The sequence below is a fragment of the Empidonax traillii genome, unplaced genomic scaffold (assembly GCF_003031625.1).
Source record: "Empidonax traillii isolate 1590-97213 ecotype Southwest subspecies unplaced genomic scaffold, ASM303162v1 scaffold115:size2055165, whole genome shotgun sequence".
In the NCBI taxonomy this organism is placed as follows: Eukaryota; Metazoa; Chordata; class Aves; order Passeriformes; family Tyrannidae; genus Empidonax; species Empidonax traillii.
Window position 1 is genome coordinate 1,932,633 of NW_020955308.1, and position 24,704 is coordinate 1,957,336.

The 24,704-nt window shown below is 35.3% G+C and overlaps 1 protein-coding gene across 1 annotated transcript in view; it reads left to right on the forward strand.

The window, feature by feature from the left end:
* Nucleotides 1-704: 704 nt before the first annotated feature.
* KLHL1 (kelch like family member 1) overlaps nucleotides 705-24,704 on the forward strand; it is a gene marked incomplete at its 3' end in the record, with an annotated part of 116,961 nt that continues 92,961 nt past the window's right edge. The window contains exon 1 of the mRNA XM_027882953.1: nucleotides 705-1,796. Within this exon, the coding sequence (XP_027738754.1) occupies nucleotides 1,309-1,796 (488 nt within the window). The remainder of the gene's footprint in view (nucleotides 1,797-24,704) is intronic.

The window sequence follows — 24,704 nt, forward strand, 5'->3', positions numbered from 1 at the left end:
ACCCCTCCCAAATGGGCAGATGTTCCTAAGCAGATCCCTTCTGTTGAGAAAGGAACCTCCCTTGGGTTTAGTACTGCCAGACTGCATTAAGAGCAAAAACAAAAGGTAAGAAGCAGATGTGTAGTGCTATTTCTGTTTGACACATTGTCCCTCTAGCCAGTGTTTTCTACTGGTACAGCAACACTAAGCCAACAGGCTAATGACTGGAGCCTGCAGAATAAATCGTTAACCTGTAACCTCACTCAGTCTGCATGCGGTCTATTACACCTCTACTCCTACGATTCACATTTGTGTGTTTACTGCTGATGATGCATTTGTCGTTTCACTTTATTTTGCTCCCAATAATACACAGTAGTCTCAGAACCAAAATACCAAGGTGAGGAGACCTGCACTGGAGAGAGAAGGAGGAGAAGGCTGTGAGGGATAGCTCGTGACCTGCCGACTTACTTGCACGAGGAAGCATCATCTCTTTTCCTGTCTCTTCACACTGATGGCCCCAGAGCACAACTGCGTCACATGCAGTGGAGGGGGTGGCTTGGTGAGAGGAGCCGAGATAGACAGAAAATTGTACATACTGAGGACCTTGACAGCCTCACGGGCGGGATTTTTTTTTTTTTTTCTTCCCTCCTACGTACAGTATATATAAAAGAGCCCTGATTTCTCTCCGCGCCAGCTCTCAGGCTTTGCCATCCCAGATAACGGCAGGCATGGGACTCCCCAGAGAAATGCGATGGGAAGGTGGGAGGTAAAGAGAGGCTTTCAAGTGACTTTTTCCTCTGTGGCTGTACTCGGTCACGGAGCTCTCTGAGGAAGTGCCACCTGCCTCCCGCTGTTGCTGCTGCCGCCGCCGCTCCTCTCCAGTTAATCAGACTAGAGCGTTGTCGCAGCCTCCCTCACCCGCACTTCCCTCGCAAGTGCCCGTCTCCCCTGAGAGGTGTCTCTCATTTCTGCCTCTCTCTCCTCCCCTTTCCACCGATCTCCGTGCAATTCTCGTCAGCTGTGGACAGCTCTCCTTCTCTCTCTTTCTCCCTTCCCTGCTGCGTGTCTCTACCTCCTCTTGGCTCTGTGCATCGCTCCATCCATCCATCCTCCCTCTCTCTCTGCACGGGTGTGTGCGCGCATCTCTCTCCTCCCGGCGGCTGCCACCCCGCGCCCTACAAGCGCAGCGCTGCCCGGAGGAGCCGCCGCCGCCGCCGCCGCTGCCAGGAGAGGGGCCGCCTCGCCATCCCGCCACCGCCGCCGCCTGGCCCTGCCTGCCGCCGTGACTCCCGCCTCAGCCCGCGCCCGTCCCCCGCCCGCCGCGGCACCATGTCCGGCTCCGGCAGGAAAGACTTCGACGTGAAGCACATCCTGCGCCTCCGCTGGAAACTGTTCAGCCACCCCTCGCCGGCGGGCGGCCCGGCGGGGGGCGGCTGTCTGCCGCCCGACAGCAGCTTCGAGCACTGGGGACCGAGCCAGAGCCGCCTCCTGAAGAGCCAGGAGAGAGGCAACGGCGTCTTCTGGAAGAAATCCGCCTCTTCCTCCTCCTCCTCGGCGGCCACCACGGCCAGCCCTCCCAACGGGACGCTGCTGCCCGCCGGAGGCCGGCCGGCCACGGGCTACGGGCCGGGACCGCCGCCGCCTCGCACCGTCTTCTACGTGGAGTCCCTGGAGGAGGAGGAGGCGGAGGCGGTGCCCGGCGGGATGGAGGTGGCCTGCGAGCCCGAGAAGCCCCTGGCGCCGGCGGAGCACGAGGAGGCACCGGGGGGCTGCGCGGATGGAGGCGGCCGGGCAACAGGTGACGGATGCGGACACAGGTAGGAAGGACCGCGGCGGCACCGGCACCACCTGCGCGGTCGGTCCGTGGGGAGTCATCGCCCTCCTGGCCGTGGGGGCGGGCCCCCGGTCGCGGGGGCATTGACGGGCCGGGGGCGCGGTCGGGCGGGGGTGCCCCCGTTGTAACGGGAGGATGCGAGGGGTTCTGCGGGCGGAAGGGTTTCTCTGTTGGAACTGACAGGGTTTAGGGGCGGAGGGGCGCCCCGCCGCGCGGGAAGGGCGGCTGGGGTCTGCCCGAGGGTCCCGGGAGAGACCGACCAGCCTGATGGCCAAGGTGCCGCGGTCCAGGGATGCTGCCCCTGGCCTTGCCCCTGCCCCGGCCTGCGACTGCCCCTGTCCCTGGCTGCGCCCCGGCTCCTGGGCTGTTCCTGCCCGCGAGGTGGCCCGAGCGCCTCTCAGAGACGGCGCCCCGCGCTGGGGATCGTCGCTACCCAACTTTTTCAGAAGTTCATTAAAACGCTAGCGGCGAGGTGATATTGTTCAGAGTATTGGGGGATGCCAGATGAAAGCTCAGAAGTAAAAGCGTTCACTTTCCTGGAACTCGGTGACTAAACCATGTTACAGCCTACATCAGAGAAAAATAAGAATTACTTTTACGAATCATCAACCGAGTGACACCTGAGAAGATGTAAGAACAAGCAAGACTTATCCAGATTCTTGTGTTTCGTACGAATCTGTTAGTGTTGAATTGCTTTTCTTTGTCAATCCTGCCCTCCTCGCCCCCAGCTGAAAAAGAAATTAAAATTATTAGAGGAAGGAAATGTAGGTAACATACAGCTTTCAGAAATACTCTGATTCAAATAGTCCTGAGGGTAAAATGATTCATTGCTTTAACTCTGCTTGCCCCCACCCCTCCATGGTTAAAATTACTTCAATTTCATTTCCCTTATTTATTTTTTTTAAACTGTAGAAGGAAATGTACAGTTCTGTTTCTAAACAGAAATGGAAAAAATAGTTTGTATTCTTCATATTGAAAGTAAAGGATATAGTATTAAATATTTTATTAAATGGAGAGACAGCACTGTGCATATGTTTGGATTAATATGATTGTAGATGAACATACACGTGCATGTAAATTTGAGTATTTTAAGCTTTTTGAGAGACCCTCAAAGCATATATTCTCTCCTTGAATCTCTTTCTTGTTTTATCAGTTAACATAGTTTATTTCATAGGTTCTACCTAATTTAAACGTGGAATAGCTGAAAAGTGACTTAGGGAATATTTTTCAAAGGAAAGAAATACTGAAGTTTTTATGAACATTGAAAATTATTCTGAGCAACAAGAAGTTTTTTATCCTAGAATTCAATACAAATTGTTATAGAGATGTGTTATAAAGACATAAAAAAACCCCTAAAATTATCTCTTCAAGGTTTTTGAACTGAATAGAAGAGGTTAAAACCTAGTACAAATATAGTTTCATTCTGTGGACTTTCTATCAGGTGTGTCACTGATCTGAGAATCTCTAGAGATCTTCATACTGGCAGGAGCTTACTGAGTTTTGATGGCACTACTTGATTTGTCCATAACAGTTGACTTACTAGAATGTATGTAATCTGTGACAATGTGTATCTGATTACCGCTCTTACTGCTTTTGATTTTAATAATCAATTTATTCCATATTCTTCATTCATTGCTATTGAAACAACACATCTCGTAATCAGTAACTCGTAGTTCTTTTGAAGGAACATGCTAAAATTTGTTCAGATTTACAATAACTAAGGCAAGTTAACAATTTTATTGTTAATGAAAGTACCTCCTTTTGAGAAATGGAAATGTTTAAGACAGTTTTAGAGTCTAAGACTTACTTTTCTGTTTCTTCATCAAACAACCTTTCATTTACCTGTATGAACTTTGAATGTTGTGACAAGAAGCAGTCAAGTGCTGCAAAAGTGGCAGTGCTGTGCCTGAAAGTTCTGTGGTCCAACGATTTTCTACTGTCCTATCAGGTTATGTCTCACTCCTTCTAGAGATTAGTCTTTTTATCAATGGTGCCAGCTTCTTTATTTCACTGTGACTACAGGATATGTAAACTGCTGTTCAGTCCTGAATGAAAGATATCACATATGTAAACAGATGAATAGGCATATACCTGGATTTTTGGTAAAGAGAGTGTAAAATTGATAACTCCTGAATTTCCATAGTATTTTGTACTGCACAACTACGTTAATGTTTTGGGACTGTTTGGAAAACAGTTTTTTTGTTATGTGAAAATGTTGAGAATTCAACATTTGATTATGTTCCACTATAGACCATGTCCACATTATTTCAAATGTTGTGAACAAGAGGTCTTTGGGCAGTATTGGGTAGGTTCCCAGTAGTAGGTCAACCCGAGGAGCAGGTTGACAAGTTGGCTTGATTTTATGCTTACGATTAATAATTTTTTTGTTATATCTACTGTTCATATGGATATACAAGTGAAAATTACTCTTTTTTTGGTTTAGTGTGTACTTGGGATCTCGATATCCTTTGTACCCCAAAAGAGTTTTGGTCGGTTCTTTGTTTGTCTGTTTTGGTTTTGTTTGTTTATTTTTGTTTTTGTTTCTCTTTAATGTTTTGTTTGTTTGATTGGTTTTATTTTTTCACAGTTGCTCCCCTCAGCTTGACTTCTGTACTGGAATCATTTTTCTGCTCATCTTATATGCATAATTCCTAGTTTGTGAGGTTTTTTTTTTTTTGTTTTTTTTTTAGTTATTGTTTTCACATTTAAGTTAAACACTAAGCTGAATGATCTTGAAATCTTAATTTTAATTTTAATATTCTATTAGATATTGTGGGATTTATTTAATGAGAGATTACTGCTGTGCAATAATAAGTACATCGTACGTTATGGATCTGGGGTTTTTGGATGCTTCTGAAGAACATCCTGTGACGTCAGTTGTGCAGGTACATGTATGCATAACGTTATGTGGATAGTCCCATTGACATTAAGAAGACTGAAAGGTTAGACCATGCACATTAAAAATTACTTTCCTAATTGTTCTACATTCTGTATTGCATCTGTAAAAAGAAAAAATGTTTTACAGTTAACAATTAGTGTTTAACCACTGTTTGATTGTTTGAAATTGGTTGAAAACATGCATATCAAATTCGTTAGAGGTGGCCTGACAAAATTGTCAATAGCTGCAGTGAATAATTAAACAGATTCTGTTTTGATCTTCATTTTCTAAGACAAAGCTGTTAGGAAAAAAAATCTATAAAGTGAATTTATAATTAAGATTTATAAATCATCCACAAAATGCTTGGAAAACACCCGTTTGAAGATTTGCTATATAGCCATCAGCTCCTTTCAGTTTATAATGGAGACCTGTCGTGATCACAATAGCTTTTTTTATGTGACGTGTTAATCAGCCCTCAACATGAATGGTATTCACCTAATAAGCAAAGAGTCAGTTTTTAATCCCTCCCTCCTCAGTGAATGGTAGCATGTTTTGCTTGATTTACACTGTCCAAATCCTGTGAAGGTGAAATTATTCGCAAGCCCTCACCACTGTTCACCACTACTCTCAGAATGTGCTCCACGTATTAGTAACTGGTTTATCTTGACAACAGCCCTATTTTACAACTGGGGGTAAACCACAGAGACATAAAAGTAAGAAAGAGTTTATTGACTGGTTTCAGAGAATACAGCATTTTTCTTCTGCTGCTTTCTGTGTTCTCTGTTGCACCCATAAATTTTGAGCCCTTCTGCAAACCAGTCCCAGACTCCTCTGGTTGTGTACAAGGAGAATGGGGAACATGGGATTTAATTAACATTTTCTTTAAGAGACAACTCCAAGAGAGATTTGCTAAGATATGCCTAACCCACATAAAGCAAGTACTGACGATGTAGAAGTCTGTCATAAAACATACAAGAGTTTGAAAATACAGTTTCTGAAAGAAGATGGTAAGTCCTTCCACCATTAGAGACTGCAAAGGAAGAAGTGAAAGGACTGAGTACTGTGCCCTCCTCACACAGCAGAGTTTCACACTCAAATGTTACTTCACTAGAAGAAGTCATAAGGAAATGGTTTTTGCTGTTTCTGTTGAGTTTGTCACTGGGAAGTAAAAAATTCTGTATTAGTGGGAATCCAGAAGGAGAATAAGTGAGAGTATGATTTTGTAATTCAAACATTAACTGAGAAATTTAGTTAACAAGCTTCTTATGATCAAAACTATTTATTTAAACTAAATCATTATTTGATAAGAAATAATAATAATGATCAGGGTAGAATCAGGAACATAAACATGTGCATGTTTAAAATACAATATCAAAGCTTTTGTATGAGCAGTTCTTTTGTATTTTTCTGTTCTGAGCCCAGAAATCCTGCATTTTGATGCTTTTTGCCCATTATTCTTTCCCACTTTCATGTCTTCCTTCTTTTCTCCTAGCAACCTACAACTTCGTGATTAGCATACTGCTGTACAAATTTATGAATTTGAAACTTGTCAGAATAAGCAACAATCTCAATGCAGCTTTCTAATTTAATGAGAAAATATTTTGATCAATTCAGAAAATGTAGATAAAATTGTTATAAAAATTTGCAACTTAAGTACTTAATGTACTGTTGCATATGTATCTAGACTCAAGAGAGGATTTTGATCTCTGGTTTCTAAGTAAATGGGGTTTCCCATTTACAGCTTTAATCTTGGTACCTAAGCTTATAACAGGAGAGGACTCAAGACACCTTCCGTTTGTCTTAGTCTATCCTGTGAGCTCTCACATCTTTAAGTATTTTCACTAATGATCATGGCTATGACTTTTCTGAGGTTCTATCCAAGTTGGAACCATGGCTTCTGGTGTGATAGCCAAATCCTAAAATTAAGTACTAAAGAAGGAAAATTTATAGCTGTTTATGTTTTCCATTGACTTGGCTATCTCATATAGAAGGCTTTGTTAAGAGTGTAATTTAATTCTCGGGGTGGAATAAAGATCACACAACTCCACATTTCTAGATTATGGAATCAGAAGAGAATAATTAATTTCTTTTTCAACTTGATTATGAAACTTTTAACAATGATTATATAACTTTTATGCTTTTATATTTTTAACTTTCACAACAAAAGAGGCAGGGTTTCTACACAACACAGGCCACAGACCTGTCTCCTCCAAAGTTCTTATTCATTCTCAGAGGATCTATGTTCTGTGCATGGGATGCAAAAGAATCTGGTAATAAAAAAAGTGCAAGATCACATAGCTAAAGACTGTGTATATATGTGGATGGCATTGAATAAGTTACAAGGAAAATCTAGAATTTCCTAGACTAGATGCCTAGAAGGTCTAGAATTTCCTGACTGTATAGTCTGGCTTTGCTACTTCTAGAACAATGTTTCTAAAGCTAGGTGTTTAGCAGCTTTGTCTGTTGGGCTTTTTGTTTCGTTATTTTTGTTCTGTTTTGTTTGTTTTTTAACAAAAGAAGCAGAGGAACACACAAGTAACTTCATGTGCTGTCATTTCTTTTGTCCACCACTTGGATGCAGGACTGAAACTTCAGGATTCACTCTATACCCCATTGCCACTTACCTGATAGAATAATTGATAGCAATTTTTATGTGATTAATTACAATGATGATTTCATACTCTCTCTGGTGAAAGACTGAGGAATTCAACAGGTGAAGGGATGACAAGTCTTTGGAGTCTTCTTCTGCATTTGGTATTCTAGTGACAAACAATGACTCATATTTTCTTCTTGATGTTACCAAACTTTCTTTTGTTGCATCCTCTTTACACTCTTTTTGTATTGCATTTGTGTCCTCCTTCTGGATCTTATTCTTTTTTTTTTCTCCTTTCCATAGTCTCAAAGGATTCCTGACTGCCTTATTCAAATCCTAGATACCTTACCCAGACAGTATTACTTGATTTTACTGACTTATCTTGTCATCTGCCTTGTTCATTTACTCAGCAGGTTACTTACTGTCCATTCTTTCCTGTATAATGTCCTAGATACTGCCAAAAATAAAGTCAACTTTCTCCTAGTTCATTTACAGCTTCTTGGATTGCTCATTTTGCTTATCTCTATTTCCTTATCTTTGAATTTCAGTATCATTTGCACCTTCCTGTAGTTCATTTGTTAGTTTTAATAAAATCACCTCACCTCCCAGTTTTACTTTGTTCTCTGACCTGTTTCATCATCTGCTGCCAAGTTGATGGTACTATTTGCTATATTTAATGGGTCAGCAAGACACTACTTTGAGTAATTTGTTCAATCCTTGATGGATTTATCTCCTTTCTTAGATGCACATTTTAGAATAAGGTGAATTATCTTTCAGAGGTGCCTATTTCTCTTCATTGAGTGTAACAGTAGTCTAAAGTGGCTAGTTGAGGTTTAAATATTCAATTTAAATGTTTAATGTTCGATTAAATTTGAGAAAATGAACATCATTTGAAGTCTACATTGCAAATTCAAACAGTTCTTAAAGGGTAGAATAAAAGGATAGAATTAATTGAATCTTGGTACATTTTCATAGTGTAGTAAAGATCATATCTGTCTTATTGAAGATATCTATTGTCTCAATAAAAGTATGGATGTTGCTTCAAAATATGGGCCCAATAAAAGCACTAGAAAGCAAGACTTGGCAGGTTTTTTGGTTGTTGTTATCCATGTACTTTAAACATTGACCAAAACAATGTTTTTTTTGGTTTTTTTTTTTTTTTTTTGGTGTTTTTTTTTTTTTTTTCTTCTGGACTTATTTTTAGAAATACTTGCACTGTTTTGCAGGAATATTTCCAAAAATTCAACATTAAGAAAAGATTTGGCAGTGGAGATATCAGTTGCAGAGAGAGTGATTAGATCAGTAAAATACCTCTGAAACTATGATTCTTTTAGGGGTAACATCAAAGACCATTAGAAAAGGGAAATGCTGTTCGTCCTTTTCATAGTAAAAGTGAAAGCAAGTAGAGAGATGAATAGCTATCTTTGGAAAATCCAGTTTATACTGAATCTTTATAGATAAGCCTCCAAAAATACTGTTGGCTTGAATATATTTTTTTTTTCCTTGATAAAACCAGTTCTGGAATAATAATACTAGGGACATACATAGATCTATATGTGCACAAATAAATATGTGTTATTTGCATTTCTATCTTTAAATAAACATATATATATATATGTTTAATATATATATCTTTAATATATATACAGATACGTATAAAGTGCATATGTGTATGTAATTTACATATATGTGTATATAATTTATATATTTATACACAGATACATACTTCTAATGTGTAGATTTCTACACAGTTGTAATAAATTCATTATAATATTTTTGTGAGCAGTGATGATGGAGTCATGGTCCCTGGAGGTGTTTAAGGAAAGAACAGTTGTGGCACTTGGTGCCACCAGCTAATTTACAAGGTGGTGTTAGGTCATAGGTTGGACTCAGTGATCTCAGAGGTTTTTTTCAACCTAGTTGATTCTGTGAAATTCACTTAATATTATACATGGGGAAAAATTACAGCATATCGTTTGAATCTGTTAAGTTCACAAGAATGGTGCTGATACATATAGTTTAACGTTCTTTGCACATGATCATTGCTTTCTAGAAGCTACTTCTTGTCCTTGTGACAAATATTTTTTTATATCCAGTTGCAAGTGGTTTATGAGTTTGCTCTTTCCTTTTGTATCTCCAGCTTGCATTTTTTAGGTGAAAAATGCTCCTTAAATATTATTCTATGATGTTTTGGCAGAATTTCCTAGTACAAAAATTTCCTGGTGTTGTTTGAACAATTTTAGAATACAGAATTAATGAACTAAAATAATCTACACTAGGGAAATAACTAGGTGTTATTAAAAGTTTCAGAAAGGAAATCTATCCTGTAAAAAATTAAGAACTGCTGCAGCCTCCACAGAAAGGTAAGTAACTGTGTAGTTATCACTTGTCATTTTCCCATCACTTTGAGGAAAAAAGATCCCCATAATCCCCAAAACTAAACTTTACCAAAAATATAATTTCAGCAGTACCTAAAATTTCTGATTTTTATTTTAAAAAAATTATAACTTAATGATAAATAAGACAAACACAGATCTAAAATATTATGATTTTTTGGTAACAATTTTATTAAAGCTCATAATTTTGTTTAGATGTTTTTCCATTGGTACTTTAAATCTTTTATTTCAAAATTTTTGAAAATGTTATTTTAACTGTAATAATAAGTTAAAAGATTATTATAATTTACACTTTGAAAATACTCTTTTGACTTATTACAAAATAATAAGTGAAAACATTTTGCTGCATAATAAACAAAACAAAGTAAATTTCTGCAAAATTCGTGTTAAAATTTACTTGGAAGTTTCAATACATACTTTAGGTTTAGTCGTTCACTCCATATATCCTATTTACAACTGAAGTCTTGAACTGATAAGTATTGGCAATGGTGAAGGTTACTGTAAGTTTAGACCACTGTAGTCATACCTCTTATTTCTTCACTCTTCAGTCCTTTACTGCATATCTCATTGCCAGATTTTGACTGTCATAAACACCTTTTCCAGCAGTTAGGATCCAGGATCCATCTTTCACTCACTTAGGCACATCTCATCTCTAGATTTCCATTTTGACTACTTCATGTGTAATTCATCTGTTCTACTTGACCTGTGAAAAATATTGATTTTAATTAATGAAATAAAATGGAAAATAAAGGATGAACATGAGTATTTAATTCTCAGAAACAAACCAACAGAAAAACACAGAGAGAATTAAGACTTGGTTCAATGTGGTATGTATTCCAAAGTTAGGACTTATTTGCTTCAACTTGATATATTAAAATTTAATGTTAGAAATGAAACATGTAAGATTATATCTGGTTGAAAATAGGAGATTTTATATTTTGTCCCTTACCATTATCTAAAAATAAATTTGAAAGAGAGAAAAGTCTTTTTCAAAACTTAAAAATTATTTTTTAATCTAAACTAACAATCTTTATCAACATGAATTGATTGTCCGAGTTTAATAAGTCACTGATTTTCTTATTGTCTAATAAGGGCTTAATTTATGGAAGGCATCACCTGCCATTCAGTCTTTTTTTAACTTTATCAGTCAAGTTTTCTGGTTTACTGTGTCTGATCAACATTAAAATATTCAACCTTTTGTTACACTTGTATTTGCCTATCATGGGTCTTTATCCTTCCTCCCACTCTAACCATATGGAAAAAGCATCATTGTTTTGACCTTGGTATCTTGCTGCTTTTTAGTGTTGCTTTGTGCAAAACTCATAGAGGAACACAAAGCCAAATCAAATAAGGGATCACAAAACATCTTTTCATCTGAACGGGTATAATCATGCAAAACCTCTTTGCAGAATGTAGTCCTAGCCCTGTTTGGGCTCTTTATTCTTTCTAGTAATTCTTCAATAGTGTAAGTTATTCATCCTATAAATAGAGTGTAGAAATATGTAAAGAGACCTTCTGTTCTTAGATGGACTTCTGACTGCTATGGAGATCTAAGTTCTTTTTATGTTCATTACCAGTCAGGTGCATCACTAATCAGCTTTCATACTGATCTGGTTCACCGCTTTTTCTCATGTTCCTTGTTATTTCTCTACATACAAATTGGAATCTGTAAAATTAGTATTAATCCATCCACTACTAATCTCCACATGCATTGCTATATTTTTATTCATGCAATCAAATTATGATAGTTTGTGAATATCTGAAAGATTATTTTTACAAAGTTATTTATGTTGTAGAATCTTATAGTACTAATCATCATGGTAAATGTAAACCTTCTGTATGTAGTGTCTGGTGGGTCTATTTATTCATTACTCACTTATCCACAAAGATAACCTACTTCTTTATCAATTATCTGAAGTTCAGAACAAAAATACACGAAAACAAATACCACTTCTGCTCCAAAGTAGCAGTAGTAAGCACAACTCCAAAGTATATGAGAGATTGAAAATAAAGAGGGAGAGAGGAGAAAGAAGGGGAGAAAGAAACTAAACAATATGAAATAACGCAATATTTTAAGCTAGTGGGAATAATTTTTTAAAAAATATTTTTAGTCTTCTGTTGATAGATAATGAGGACTTCAAACTACTACCACAATTCAGAAGATTTTTTTTTAGTAGAAAAAACTTCAAGATATTATTGCTTGTTAATCAACAATGCCTTTACTAACATATTTGATGATAATGAATCCTCCAGAGTTAGGTTTTTGTATATCTTGACTCTCTTATTTTAATTTGAAGATTAATGACTTTTTTTTTTAAATATATATTTTTTTTTTGAGAGGATTGAAATGTAGATAAAAGTGAATGCTTCCGTGTGCTGTTCATCTGGTATGGAAATGGAATTTATGAAAACTGACATGAAAGGGATTGAAGAGGAAAGCCTTGTTTACATGCAAAATTAAGAACAGGAGTTATATCAGTTGGAATTCTTCATATGTTTCTTTTGCGCCCAGTACTTCCATTCTAGTCAATAAGGACTAAATAATGAAATAAAGCATATGTGTTGTAAAAATAAAGATGAAAAAAGTCTTAGATGATTCACCCATATGTTACAGGAGGTAATTAGAATGCACAATAATCTTGGGGAAAAAAATCATCTGGAAAAATGAATATGGAATAGTGCAACTTGGTATCCTGTCACCAGAATAATCAGCAGAGATATCAAGTCGGATCAAATGTCTAGATAGCATTCTGCAGATGTGTTGAGCTTAGTACAAAGCAAGTAAAATATGAATTAACTATTCCATACTGCTACTAAAATTTAATCATAGTAGTAGATGAACAGATATAGAGCCTGCAAAACAAGATTCCTATTCTCTGATCAGTTTTGGTAAAGCCTCAGCTTCACTATATTGTCTAGGGCAATGAAGAAACATATGGATTGTTTCAAGAAATTTTGACTAAAAAAAATCACTTTCATTTTGGGAAATGTTGTACCAAGAAAAGATTATCATAGGAAAGAAACTTTATTTTATTTTACAAATACTGATAAACAGGAACAGATTTCCTGGGAGTGGCATGGACTATTTGATATCTGGGATTATGAGAATAAGCTGGACAAATACCTGTCAACTCTAACATGTTTAGCATGACAGTCCTTTTGCCTTGAAGAAAGACATCAAATAATCTCTCACAAAGTGTCAGTCAATATCTTTCTGTGAAAAGATTGCCCATGAACATGCTTAAAAAGATTAAAAAAAAAATCTAACCTTTCATATGGGATGAAAAGTTTTTCGTTATCATACCATTTTTAAAACAATCTTTGAATATATCTATTAGATTTTAAGTACCTCTTCTTTTTACATTCTATGGTTTCATCTTTTGAATTGCTTTTTCATTGGGGTACTGTGGTGTGCCAGATTTCATGACTATGCATAAACAAAATCAGTCCCCATCATGTTAGGCATTTAACATAAAGCACATATTCCTATCTTGAAAAGCTTAGCATTTAAAGAAATTATGCTAAGTGAAGGTAAATTCCGGTACTAGTACTTGTGGGGGTTTTGTTTTTGGTGGGGTTTTTGGGGGGGTTGTTTGTTTGGTTTGTTTGGTTTGTTTGGTTTGTTTGGTTTTTAAAGACAGAAGCAAAAATAACTGAATTTATAAACTGAAATTTATAAACTGAAATAAATATTTTGAGTCTGAGTCCTTAAAGGCATGACCCTATGTCTTCATCAAATAAATGTTAGAGTAAAATATAATCCATAGTACTCATAAAAAAGGGAAGTTTAAATGCATAAGGAAAACTTGTGTGTTTAGTTCCTCACACTCTTTCTAATTTTCTAAACTTTCGTGTCTTCCTTTTTGTGCATCAACTTCATTGTTATCTCCCCAATTATCCCACTCAGTGTCATATTTCTCATGACATTATCTTAAAAAGATCGTGGGAATACAATGAACTTTATTGCTTCCGGATAGTGAATGGGATACAAAATAATGACTTCAAAGTAGTTGTGTATAGTTTCCTAATAGCACTAAATAATCTTTAGTGCCATGTCTCTCAGCACCATGTAAGTTGTTAGGTTGATTTCTTTTCAGGGTGACACTGTTCTCTTGACAGGCTTCAAGCATTACTAAAATTGAGAGTTGAAATAAGATCTTTTTATGTACTAGGCTCTTAATCCTCTCATAAGAAGAGAGCAAACAGCATTAAGAGTGTAGCTCAGAATCAAACCTGGTTGTCTAATCAAGGAAATTGCTGTCTGAAGTGTCCTGCTTCCTTTATAGTGGTGATTGGGAATTATGTAGCAAAAAAGAGGCAGACAGTAATAAAGAAAGGAGGGAATGTGCCTTGTTTTGTGAACTCTAACCCAAGAACATTCCTTCCTTCTCGGAAGGAGAAAATCATTGGAAGGTTTCTTTCCAAATTTCGATTAAGATGATTAAGATGATCAAGAACTGATACAGATGTTTCTTAAGTCTTTGATTTGATGTTGAAATTAATTCCTTTGTGCCTGACAAGAACACTTGGAAAAGATCAGTCAAAAAAAATCAATATATAGAAAACTGAAAAATAGTGAGATTAATTACTCTCCAAAGTGGAACCTGGAAAGAACTTTTTTATTCCTTCTGCAGTCTAAGTGTTCCACTACAACTGAGATGTATCTAGGCTTATGTTATTTTGTAAGATGAAGTCAAATAACTTCTCTCTTCCCTTTTCCTGTAGTCTTAACAGAGCCACACATGATTACTGTACTATAGGAAAAGCTCATTATACTTTAGGATTTTTATTTTGTTTTGCTTTTATGTTAACATATGAAAACAGCGGTTGAAAAACAACCCCGGCCAACAGATGGTTTGTGCATTTTGCTACAAGTAGGTGATAGATTCTCTGTCTAGTTATGCAGATAACATTGTATGCTAAAAGTTTTGAGGAGAGTATGATTATGGCAGCAAAATGCCAATATATCTTTTCTCTTTTTTATGTTAAGTGATACAGGAATCTTCATATTTCAACGTATGCACAGTTGTATGTTTTTTAAATATATAAATCTATATAGACAAACAATAATAATTTCTGGAAGTGTTGCTGCCTCTCTTATCAAATGTCATGTTTTGATTATATGTTGCAAAATTGGCTGTTGGGGCCACAACACTGTAATAAAACTTATATCTCTGCATGTTTGAGCATATTGAAATGACAAGTAGATCGGTCTCACTTTTCTCTCTTTTTTTATGAATTTTTAAAAAAAAAATATTTTTCATTATATATTCCAATTTTTTCCTGGAAAAATCCCACAAATAATTATATTGACTTTTTTATCTTTCAATAAAAACACTACATTGGAGGAGACTTTGGTGCAGCTCAGAAAAGTACAGTTCCCCTTTGAGTGCAGGGGAAATTTAGTTTTTCTAAGATTCTTTACTGTTACCATAACAGGCAATCTTTCTGTCAGAAATTGAGTTCCAGCATCATATCAGAGTAAACAGCAGTTGTAATTACTCCTTTACCACTTTTGTAGAGATTTTTCTCTTCAGGAACAGAACACTGTCTGAAAACGTATGTTAAAAAATTCACCAAACTTCTTGTCATGTACAGTAGACAGGTTTCAGAATATCAAAACTCAATCTAAAGTTGCTCTAACTTAATGATTATTCATTTCTGAAGAACAAGTGTTCCTGATGATTATTTCTGTAAATGTGTTGCATGCCTTGTCTTTGCTGTACAGTATTTCAGAAAATCTTGAAAGTTTATGTCCATTTTTGCTATAACTTTCTTTTCCCAATCCTTAGTTTGCATTATCTCATGCTAATTTATATAATGTTTGACTTTTAAGCTTTTTTAATGGGTTCTTGCAGCAAATTTCTTTAGTCTTGTTTGAAAATTAATGAAAACCAAAATATGTTAAAACTACTAAAAAGTTATCCCTGTGTATACAATTTGATCATTCTGTTCTAACTCAATGCACTGGGGGTCAGTCAAAAAAGATCTGAAGCTTCTTTTCTGTACACAAAACAGAGATGAACATGAATTTTCCATGAAAATGTCTTTTGTAAGAAAATGGTGTTTTATTAAAAATCGTGTGAGGGAGTAATTCCATTGCTACCATTTACTGATTTGAAATTAATTATTAAGATTTTCAAAAATACTGAAGCATCCTCCGTGGCATATGAACAAAAATCCCAAAGTCTCATTTTTTAAAAAATTGTGTTTCATAGAACATAATTAGATAGTTAATAAGCCTGGAGAGTGTTACAAAAACTGGTCCTAAATGATTTAAATGAATTTGTTTAGTTGAGCTGAGTAGGACTTTTTATTTAGTAATTTGTAAACTGGTTCATGAAATCATCAAGGTTCTGACTGCATTATTAGAACTTTGAAAAATTATTACAGACTCATAGAATATGCTGAGTTGAAAGGGACCCACAAAGATGATCGTGTCCATCTCTTGGCCCTGCACTGGACCATTCCCAAGAGTCACACCATGTGCCTGAGAGTATCATCCAAACACTTCTTGAACTCTGTCAGGCTTGGTGCTGTGACCACTTGGGGAACCAGTTCCAGTGCCCAACCACCCTCTGGGTGAAGAACCTTTTCATAAATCCAGCCTAAACCTCCCCTGACACAACTGCAGGCCATTCCCTCAGGTTCTATCATTGGTCACCTCAAAATCCCATCAAATGGTTCAAGAGATGGTTGCAACTTTAGTGGAACAGGGAAAAATATATTTTTTTATTAATTCTGAGATCACAGACCTGTTTTGGGAAATTTGGCCACCATGTGAATGTTTTCAGATTGTGTACTTTTATTTTGAGCACGTAAGTCCTTGCCTGTGTAGAGTTATCTCACTTCAGTAATCTTTTGTTTTTTAAAATCGCCTATGTTTAAGCATACTTGCTATATGATTGAAAACAGGCAAGGATTTCAATAGCAATAATAAGTTTTATATGGATGGACTTTAGAGTGTTCCATGCCTTTTGAAGAAATAAGTTCAATTAATCTTATATTAAAGTTTATAATTTACTATTAACATAATATTTCAATCTTTTTTTTCGCTACTGCTGATAATTACTCAGTAAGACACTATCAAAGGCAAATGAATCTTAGTAGTCTTATATAAGAAATACTGTTTTTGTTAAATGTTTAATAGGGGCAAAAAAGCAGTATTATTCTTCTGCTAAACTTTTTGTTACGTGCTTTATATTGTCCCTGTTCTATGACATTTAAAATAGCATTTAATTTTAAATCTCTACATTACATTACATTAGAAATTAATTTCTGAGATTAAAACAGCAATACTTAGAATAACAATAATAAGTAAATTTAGGAGAAATGACATGCAAGCGAGAGTACTAGATTTTTAAGAAGCCTCTTCAGACTACCATAACTTTTCCTTCTATTACTTTAGTGAATTGGATCATCAGGTCTAAAACAACTCAGCAACTTTTCCAAATTTCCTGTACTAGAACTTCAGGCAGTTGATTCCTTATGCATTCCCCATTAAACTGTATTTATCTCAATCTACAAGTTTCCTGCATTTTGCCCTTCTGATTCTCTCCCTGATCCTGCTGCTGGGCGGGGGGTAAGCGATGGTTGCATGAGGCTTGGTTGGTGGCTGAGTTTAAAACATGACAATGTAAAAAAAAAATTATTTGTCAGGATAAGTATCCAAAACAATTATGTTCACAAAAGTTTCATAAAACATTTTTGAAAATGTCAGCCTATATACCCCCACTAAAGTAATTTGTGGAAGGATAACATATGTCTCTGAGGAGATAACAGAAAATCTTGTTTTAATTCAGCACAAAAAAGAAAAATTTTATTTTTAAGGAATCAAGCCTCACTAGTTTTGGAATTATTTCTTTGCTTTTGTTACATTTTTATGTTTCATGTATGTAGCAGAATTTTCACTTCTAATTAAAATGTTAACAGTCAAGCAACACTTAAAAACTAACTTCCCCATGTTGATTGTTAGAATCCTAATAGTTTAATTCATGATAGACCATGAATAACTGTATAATGGGTTTTTTTAGCTGAAATAATAGATCTGAGAAAGTATAAAACAAAACAAATGGAAAAGATAGTTATGAGAAGAACGTGAACTGCTACTGTCATCATGGCAGTTTAATTAATTTTACTTTATAGCTACATCAGTTTAGGAGCATTTACAGGGAGAGTTATTGTATGTCAGAGGAGAAACAGTAATATCTTAAGATGGGTCAACTTTTTAACTTGATACCATCTCTCATATCCAAAGACTGAAAGCTGTAAATCTTAAGAGTTTCACTCTATTCAATAAAATAGAATGAAAGATGTTAGTTGTCTTATATTATCCAATATTCTTGATCTACATCTGGGTTAAAATCTACAGACCTGAAAAGTTGTCTGAAAGAAGCTGTGCTTAGAAAGGATCCACTTTGTTCCAATACTTGGTCTGGAATGGAACCTGAATTGTCTACAGATGTTTATTATTTTGTTACTTAGAAGATTTTCAAGTATGAAGCAGAATATTCATTTTGGTAAAAGAAACTGAAACTTCGGTAATGTGTAAAGAGAGGGCATATTACAAGGGAAGGAGGATCAGAATTCTTGAGTGAGATCATCATTGAGGTAGAGTATCTCAATTAATTTTAGCCATTTACATTTAGATTACCAATTTTGGCATGTCTTCCTATGCTCTGTAGTCAATGAAGAGAAATATGTACTTTAAGCCATGGCTCAGCTGACATATATCAGATGTCTACAGTAGTGTAGATTGGATCATCCTTAAAAAGTGCTCAGATTTCTATGCTGCCCATTCTGTGTTTATGTCCATAAAGATTCTCTATGAATAGAAAAATGGAGACTAGACTGGGGCAAGGAAGATTCTGAATTCTACCCTTCTAATGTGCTCTCATTACAGGGAAGGAAGCCCAAAGCTTCATCATCTTAATCTAAAATGATGGAAGGAATGAATTTTAAAAAATAAAAATTCATTTAATGGTAGAATAATAATTTTTAACTACTTTCTTTCATGTATAAGTGGCATTACTTCAAATTGCAACTACTACTACATAAAAGAACACATTAGGATAAAAATGCAACTCTCAAAATTCTAAGCAGAAGATGATAGAAAACAAGAATTACACAGTACATATAAAAATATATAAGCTACTTTATAATGAAAAGTCTATAAAGTAAAATGAAAATTTCAGAAGGTAAATACAACTTTTAAAGCTACTCTTGCAATTGAAAATGTTATTTGCAGTTCAATGCACATTTTTTACCTATGGAGAAGTAAAAAAAACCCCAAAACTTTTTAACATTGCTGAAATGCTGAAACATCTGCATTCATCAGTTTGAATTATTTTTAAAAGTGCTTAAGAGCTGGATATAAGAATTCATATAGAGACACTGTTTGGAGATACTGGGTGAACATTTCTGAATTAAAACAGAATGTGTTCAAATTGAGGCCCAACCTTAGAGAGCTCCATAGCTACTGACAGTTCTGCTACCAGTATTGACTAAAATATATCTCATCTCTCCTGACCAGTAGTGCCTAATCAAATTTTGAGATTGGCCAAGTCTAACTAAGTGAAAGTTTTGAAAGAAGGTTTGTAACAATGTCATTTCACTGGAACTCAAAAGTTTTTTTCTTTTTTCCCCCTCTTATTCATTGACCAGAAATAAATTTAGCATAAATAAATGAGGAAAAAACAAAACAAAACCATCAGAAAAGCATCCCTGTAAAGAACTAATACAATAGAATGTGTCTTTCTTTCCTTTCTGGTAAATACACTTGCTGTCTTTTAAACAGAACTTATCACAAGCTCAACTCTTGTCTTAATATTTTATAACCTTAAACCTTATAAAACTTTAACTCTGATATCAAAGTTTAATACATAGCAGAAGATAGTTGCTGAATAAGAATGTTTTGAATGGAGTTCTTCAGCACAAAGAAAAAAGCACTGAAGTAATTTGTGAATATTTCATGTTATAAGAACCAGCTTCAATGTCAACCTTCATTTTTTTGACAAAAAAATACCATCAAAAGGTTAGTTATAACCTTTGGAAAAGGTTACGTTAGTAATACCAAGAAGTGAAGCATCTGAAATGTTTGCAAGCCTTCGTGTTTTTAGTATGCATGTTTCTGATGTCAGTTAAAAATATCATTACTCAGGGATAAGTGCATTTCAGAATAAGCATTGTTAAAACCTTTATCCTCCAGAAATTTTTTAAAAGGAAAACAAATAGAGGAAAAATGATTAATATGTATTTCAGACTGAAGTCTGCAAACCCCATTTTATTGTGGGAGTTAAATAGTAGCCGTTTATCTAGTTTTCAGTTAATTCTCACTGAGTATACCATTTTGCTTGTCTTCAGTGGTCCCACTAAAAATAAAAGCCAAAGTCATGAATGAAAACAACAAATTTTACATCCACTTAGAGAATCATGCCTGAGACCAAGAGTATTTGATCACAGCTGGTTGAGGTAGTCCATTTATGCCAAGTTCTGCCAGCTGCAAGTAGGCTGCCTAAAGCTATATTTGGTCATTCTATATCGATAATTTCTTGCCTAACTAGTATGACTGATGGCTATCCAGTGTTTTTGTGCCCAATCCTCAACTCAGAAATAGCTTCAGGGATGGAAATGAGGGACATTTTGTTTTGATCTGTCATTTCTTTGCTTTCTCTCCATGCCCCAGTTTCTCTGTAGTTTTCGGCACTGTCATATACAGGTCACTTTACCACTGACTACACAAGGTGTGGCAAGCATCCGTGTAAAGGAGAGTTGTATTCTGAATAAAGGAAACAGAGTCTCAAATGATCTTTCTTTCTCCCTTCCTTTCTCCCTTCCTTTCTCTCTCCCGTTTCTCTCCCTTTTTTCTTCTCATTCCACAGCACTGAGCTGCATTGCTGTCGTAGCTTTTTGAAAATACTACTTTATAAACTGCAAACATAATGCAATTGCTGGTCATGACAAATGGCTGAAGTCAGTCTTTCCTATTAAGGCCATGTAATGGCTGCAGTATGTACTGTTCTGTACTGAGGAATGAGACTATAGCTTTGGCAAAAACTATACTACCAATTTTTCCCACAAGTAAATCAGACAACGACAAATTGTCTTCTTCTTTAGGAGTATTCGTAAAGTCTCTACTGTACATTTTTATGGAGGCAGAATTTGCCCAGATTGCTCAAACTTTGCACAGCTTCTGTGTACTGGTTTTTCTGGTTTTAAGGTCTGTTTCTAGTTTCATTGCATACAAATTTTCCTGGTGACTTGGAGAAATTTTGTTTTAATAAAATGATATAAAACTGACTCTGCATTTTACATCTGTAAAGTGTGGAGTTGAAGGACATTACCAATAACTAACGTACTAAAGGAATACACAATACAAGACAGACAGAAAGAGGGATAAGATGCTCCCCAAGGTGTCTGCTCTGTGTCATCTTTAATCTATGGTATGTGGTTCAGTAGATGATTATAAGACATACTTCTTCTTAATACAATCAGTGTGGTGGAAGGTTATGCATTCTAGAATACACAGACATATATACAAAGAGATGGATTTTCCATTCTCACAGAAAAAAGATACTGAAAAACTCTTAGAAAGAAACTGCCTGTATTTTGACATTTCCCAACATCTGACAGGAAGTGGCTGCTAACATATATTAAAATAAGGGAAGAATATCAAATGCTATACTGTATTTATTAAGAAAATAAAATTATTCACAATGAATCCAGAGTTTTCTTCCAGGTGGTAATAGCCAATTTTTAGTCAATTTAGACACTGTTGTTTCCCATGCTTGATGATTCTTCCCTAGTCTCCTTGATTTTACATTTATCAACACTGAATTTAATCTACTTTTGATAACATTCAAATTTATTACTCTATCATTCAAAAGCATGAGATCTTTCCTATACCACTATGATCAGGTTAGATTTGATTATCATTAATAATTTAAATAAAATATTTTAAATACTCATTTTTCTTGGGTAAATAATTAACAACAAACCCAACACACAGATAGTTCAGGGATGCCTCTGTGGAGATCTCTTCATTATGAAAAATGACCATACATTTCAATCCTTTTCCATTCCAATCTTCCAGCTGATTAATAATTCATTAAAGATCTTCCTCTCCCTTTAAAACAGGATAGGTTCTTTCAGAGGCTCTGAGGGGAGAACTTAACAAAAGTATTTTTGAAAACAAAGTGCATATTCCTTATATCATGCTCACATAGTTCCTGATCCCTTTGCATAACTAAAACTTGTAAGCTCAGGATTTCCTCTATAGAAGCCAATTTGAGACTTCCAAATCTAACTTATGTGTTCATTTGCATAAGAATCATATTCTTATTTTATTTTTATACCAACTTCCCTTTAAGAGAGGTAAAGCAATGAGTAGTCCTCTTTTTAAAATTGATGTTACGACTATAGCTTCTGTCCATTATTCTCATACCAAAGGTGATTTAAGTAACAGCTTATACCAAAGCAGATTGCTGTGTATTTAATAGAAAATTAGTGAATGAATAGAAAGTTATCCAGGCAATTTATTATTTCCTATTTCAAAAATTTATTCAAGAACATTTTCTGTTATCAATTTCATTTTGTGACTACCTGTCAGGTTTTATTTTCAGTAAAAAGAAGAAATCTGGTTAGAGAAGAGAACCTACATGTGTACCTATGGAGTTACCTCTGTTGTAAATAGAAAATGAGATAGAATTGCTGAAAAAACAAAACAAAACCAAACTGAACAAAATATGGAATTTTTCAATATTTTTTAAACCTTGATAAATAGCATATTTTTAGCAGTTTCTTTCCAGATATGATACATTCTTTCAGTCTGTGGTACTACAATATATCTGCTATCAATTTCTTGTTCTTTGCTAGAGCTATCACCTTTATTTCAAAAGAGTATCCAAAAAATGGAACAGGCTTCCAAGCACATAAAACTAAAAGATTGTTCTTTTTTGGAGCCTTCATTCTGTCAAGTATTTTTAACATGCATCAAAAAATACCAGTTCATAATAATAATAATAGAAAAATAGAATGGGAAGATTTTTTTTCATTTTTTACTATCATAGTCAGTATACAAGGCAAAGTGAAAGATATGATAAAGACTTAATTTTTAGTAAGAAAATCTAAAGATTATTTTTAGAAGTGCATACTTATGAAATTAATTATATTTACTTTCTGTTATCGGATGGTTAGTAGTGTCTGTTAAAATCTCAGCAAATAGAAAACTACCTTTGTAAGTACAAGGAGTTAATGTGACATCTCACACATAGATCATTTGATGCTCAGTGAAGCGTATTTAAGCTATGGAAGTTTTACCATTTATTTAGAAAAAGGAAAGGATTATCTTCCTCATAATTTTACATTACTCGTACAAAACAAAGCACTTCTGGGGAGGAAGAGAAGAAGGGAGGAAAACAGGAGTAATTTAAATGCCATTTAAATGTTCTTGGTATTTGGTTTTCCTCCACATGAAAGGTCTACTGAAGTATACAGTCTCTGAAGATAAAGGCCAAACTTCAGGAGCCAGTCCAAGCCCAGGTCATGAGTCAGAACATAAGCATTCCTGTTACTGAGTAGGTTAGGTGTCTATACTCTCTGGATTTGGGGATTTTTGTTTGATTGTTTTTTAGTTAGTTAGTGTTTCCAAGTTACTTGGCTTGGATTAAAATCTGCTTTAAGGCCAGAATTCTGATAAATACTACTGTTGAACTATATTCCCTCTTGAGTGTTATGGAAGGTTCTAATTTTTCTTAAAAATGCAGAAAAAATAGTATGAGAAAGAGTCTCTCCCTTTTGAAGATATCAGTTCAACTAGTTTGTTTATTAATCTTCCAGTATCTATTTCTGTACAGCACTCTAACTGATAAATAATTGCAGAAATGCAAAAACTTCCAATATGATGGTCAGTTAAATTGGTAATGAATTCTAAGCCAAGATTTTCTTATGGTAATTTTAGCCAAATTCAACTTAAATATAAATGTTAAATAAAAAGCAATCACCTACATTGGAATTCCATTTCTTATTTTAGGGGAGCTTGAATGTGTCTCTGAATAACTTGTGAAAGATTGTCTTTATTCTTAAAAGATTTTTTTTAATATTATTTGTGCTGACTAGAGGATTATAAATGTCTTCATAAACATAATAGACTGGATTAAAAGCACAGCTGGGAATTATATAATCACATCTCATTTCTTGCTCACTTCTAAATGCACCTGCTAGGAAAAATTCAGGTTAACTTAAAGCATCTGGCTAACATGAAGCACAGGCAATCTCCTTAATACAAACAATTTTTTAGGTTAGTTATATATGCGTGTGTGTGTGTATATATATATATATATGCACATACTGTCTGTATGGTCAAATTATACCTTTTTGTTATGCGGGAACTCTGTATGGGAAATAGGATTGGATGCTGTTACAGTAAACGTTCACATCTGCCCACCACTGATCATCACTCCACTGGAATGGAGGGCTGGAAGACTGCTGAAGAGGATACTGAATAACCCCATCTGGTCCTGTGGAGAATACCTTAAAGTGCAAACACATGCGTGACTTGAAAAAAATGAAACAGTTAGAGTAAAAAATATTTCCGAAAACTGTGCAATAAAATAATACTGTTCTATAACTGATGTAAAGACTCCTGCATTCAATGCAAAAAAGTCCCATAAGCCTTGTAAAGTTTTGAATTAAGAATTCATCTCTCGGAAGCCTTATTTATTTCAAAATAGAGCATATGTGTTGTTATTTAAAAATAAATGTAATGTGTTAAAAGTTTGTTTTAAAAGATTCAGATAGAGACATAAAATATGCAAAAATATTGTTTTTTTCTTGATATCAACGTTTTACTGAATATATCAAAACACTTAAAATATTTTTATCAATATTATGACATGTACGGACTTTTTAATAGTTCTTATTTAAATTAATAAATTAGAATGTATGGAAATAACATGTCAATTGTTATGACTCTCAAAAAGATACTATTTTATGAATTTATGCCAACCAAGCAATGCTATTTAAAGT